This window comes from Arachis ipaensis, chromosome B03, assembly GCF_000816755.2.
Source record: "Arachis ipaensis cultivar K30076 chromosome B03, Araip1.1, whole genome shotgun sequence".
NCBI lineage: Eukaryota > Viridiplantae > Streptophyta > Magnoliopsida > Fabales > Fabaceae > Arachis > Arachis ipaensis.
This window is the reverse complement of record NC_029787.2, coordinates 128247100-128248524: the sequence shown is the minus strand read 5'-3', so window position 1 is coordinate 128248524 and position 1425 is coordinate 128247100. Positions and strand designations below refer to the sequence as shown.

At 39.1% G+C, this 1425-nt stretch overlaps 1 protein-coding gene across 1 annotated transcript in view; it reads left to right on the top strand.

Moving 5' to 3' along the window:
- LOC107631794 (vacuolar iron transporter 1) overlaps positions 242-1425 on the top strand; it is a 6936-nt gene continuing 5752 nt past the window's right edge. Inside the window, exons 1-3 of the mRNA XM_016335344.2 lie at positions 242-613; positions 698-783; positions 881-995. Coding sequence (XP_016190830.1) covers positions 270-613; positions 698-783; positions 881-995 — 545 coding nt within the window. The 5' untranslated portion in view covers positions 242-269. The remainder of the gene's footprint in view (positions 614-697; positions 784-880; positions 996-1425) is intronic.

Sequence of the window (1425 nt, the reverse complement as noted above, 5' to 3'; positions counted from 1 at the left end):
AATGATTAGCAGTCATAGACAAAAGACTAATACGGTTTATTAGTAAAAAAATTATTTATATATTAAAATCAGCCGCCAAATATATTTACGGTGAAAACTCACATGAAGTCGACTTCACGCAAAGTTGATATAAGCTGTTAAATAAAAATTTAGTCAAATCAGTCAAATTATGTTGAAGTCGCCTGCACCTGAATTTGCACCTATATTTATATATAAATACATGGAAAATTGATTAGTGTACCTAGTTACCTACAGATGTTGGATTGTTAATGCTAATAGCTACCGCACCGAAAGTCAGAGTTAATAAGGCTTTGTTTGGTTCGAAAGATCACATTCTCACGTTCACAGAACAGAAACAGCGTTGCAAAATGGGTGACCACGAAAATGGCATAAGGCTTGAACCTGAGAGGCAGAAGCTTCTCAATGAACACAGCGAGAAGCACTTCACCGCCGGCGAGATCGTCCGAGACATCATCATCGGAGTCTCTGACGGCCTCACCGTCCCCTTTGCCCTCGCCGCTGGCCTTTCCGGCGCCAATGCCACCTCCTCCATCGTCCTCACCGCCGGCATCGCCGAAGTCGCCGCCGGCGCCATCTCCATGGGACTCGGCGGGTACGTACCTTGAAAACTAACTCTTCGCAATTACTCTGGATTTTCTCCGAAAGCAAAACAAACCAATTGTGTTGCACTTTTCAGGTATCTGGCGGCAAAAAGCGAATCCGATCACTACAAAAGAGAATTGAAAAGGGAGCAAGAAGAAATCATCACTGTTCCCGATACTGGTGTGCACTGTAATTTGACTAGTTTCTTCTTTCTTTTTTCTTTTAATTTAAAAAAAAAATAAATTATAATATTCATATGTTTTGTTGGAGAAATCAGAAGCGGCGGAGGTAGCAGAAATTCTAGCTCAATACGGAATAGAGGCACATGAATATGGACCTGTGGTCAGTGCTCTCAGAAAGAATCCACAAGCATGGCTTGATTTCATGATGAAGTAAGTTCACACACTCAATTTTCATAATCTCCAAATTTAATTAAACTTCACAACTTATTCATGATTTTTATCTGCAATAAAGCGAAGCCAATAATAGTATTTATTTGGCGAGTCTATGAAATTGGGTATCTTTTTCTCTAAATTAATGTCAAATCCACTCTCAAAAATCCGCCTAACATTACTCTAATATCTATCGTCAAGGTTTGAATTATAAACATGAATGTATTGCATGTGGCCTAATGACAATTGGTTGACAAGTTGAAATGGATAGCCACCTTTTTGTTTGTGGGTGCAACTAGGTCATCACATTTTGAGCATATATGGTTATCATCACATTACATGGTCCAATGACAATGAGATAAAGGAATGATATTCGAAAAAGTAGTTTTAAGTGAAACCGTGGAATTGGTTTTATAGAGGCATGGGGGTT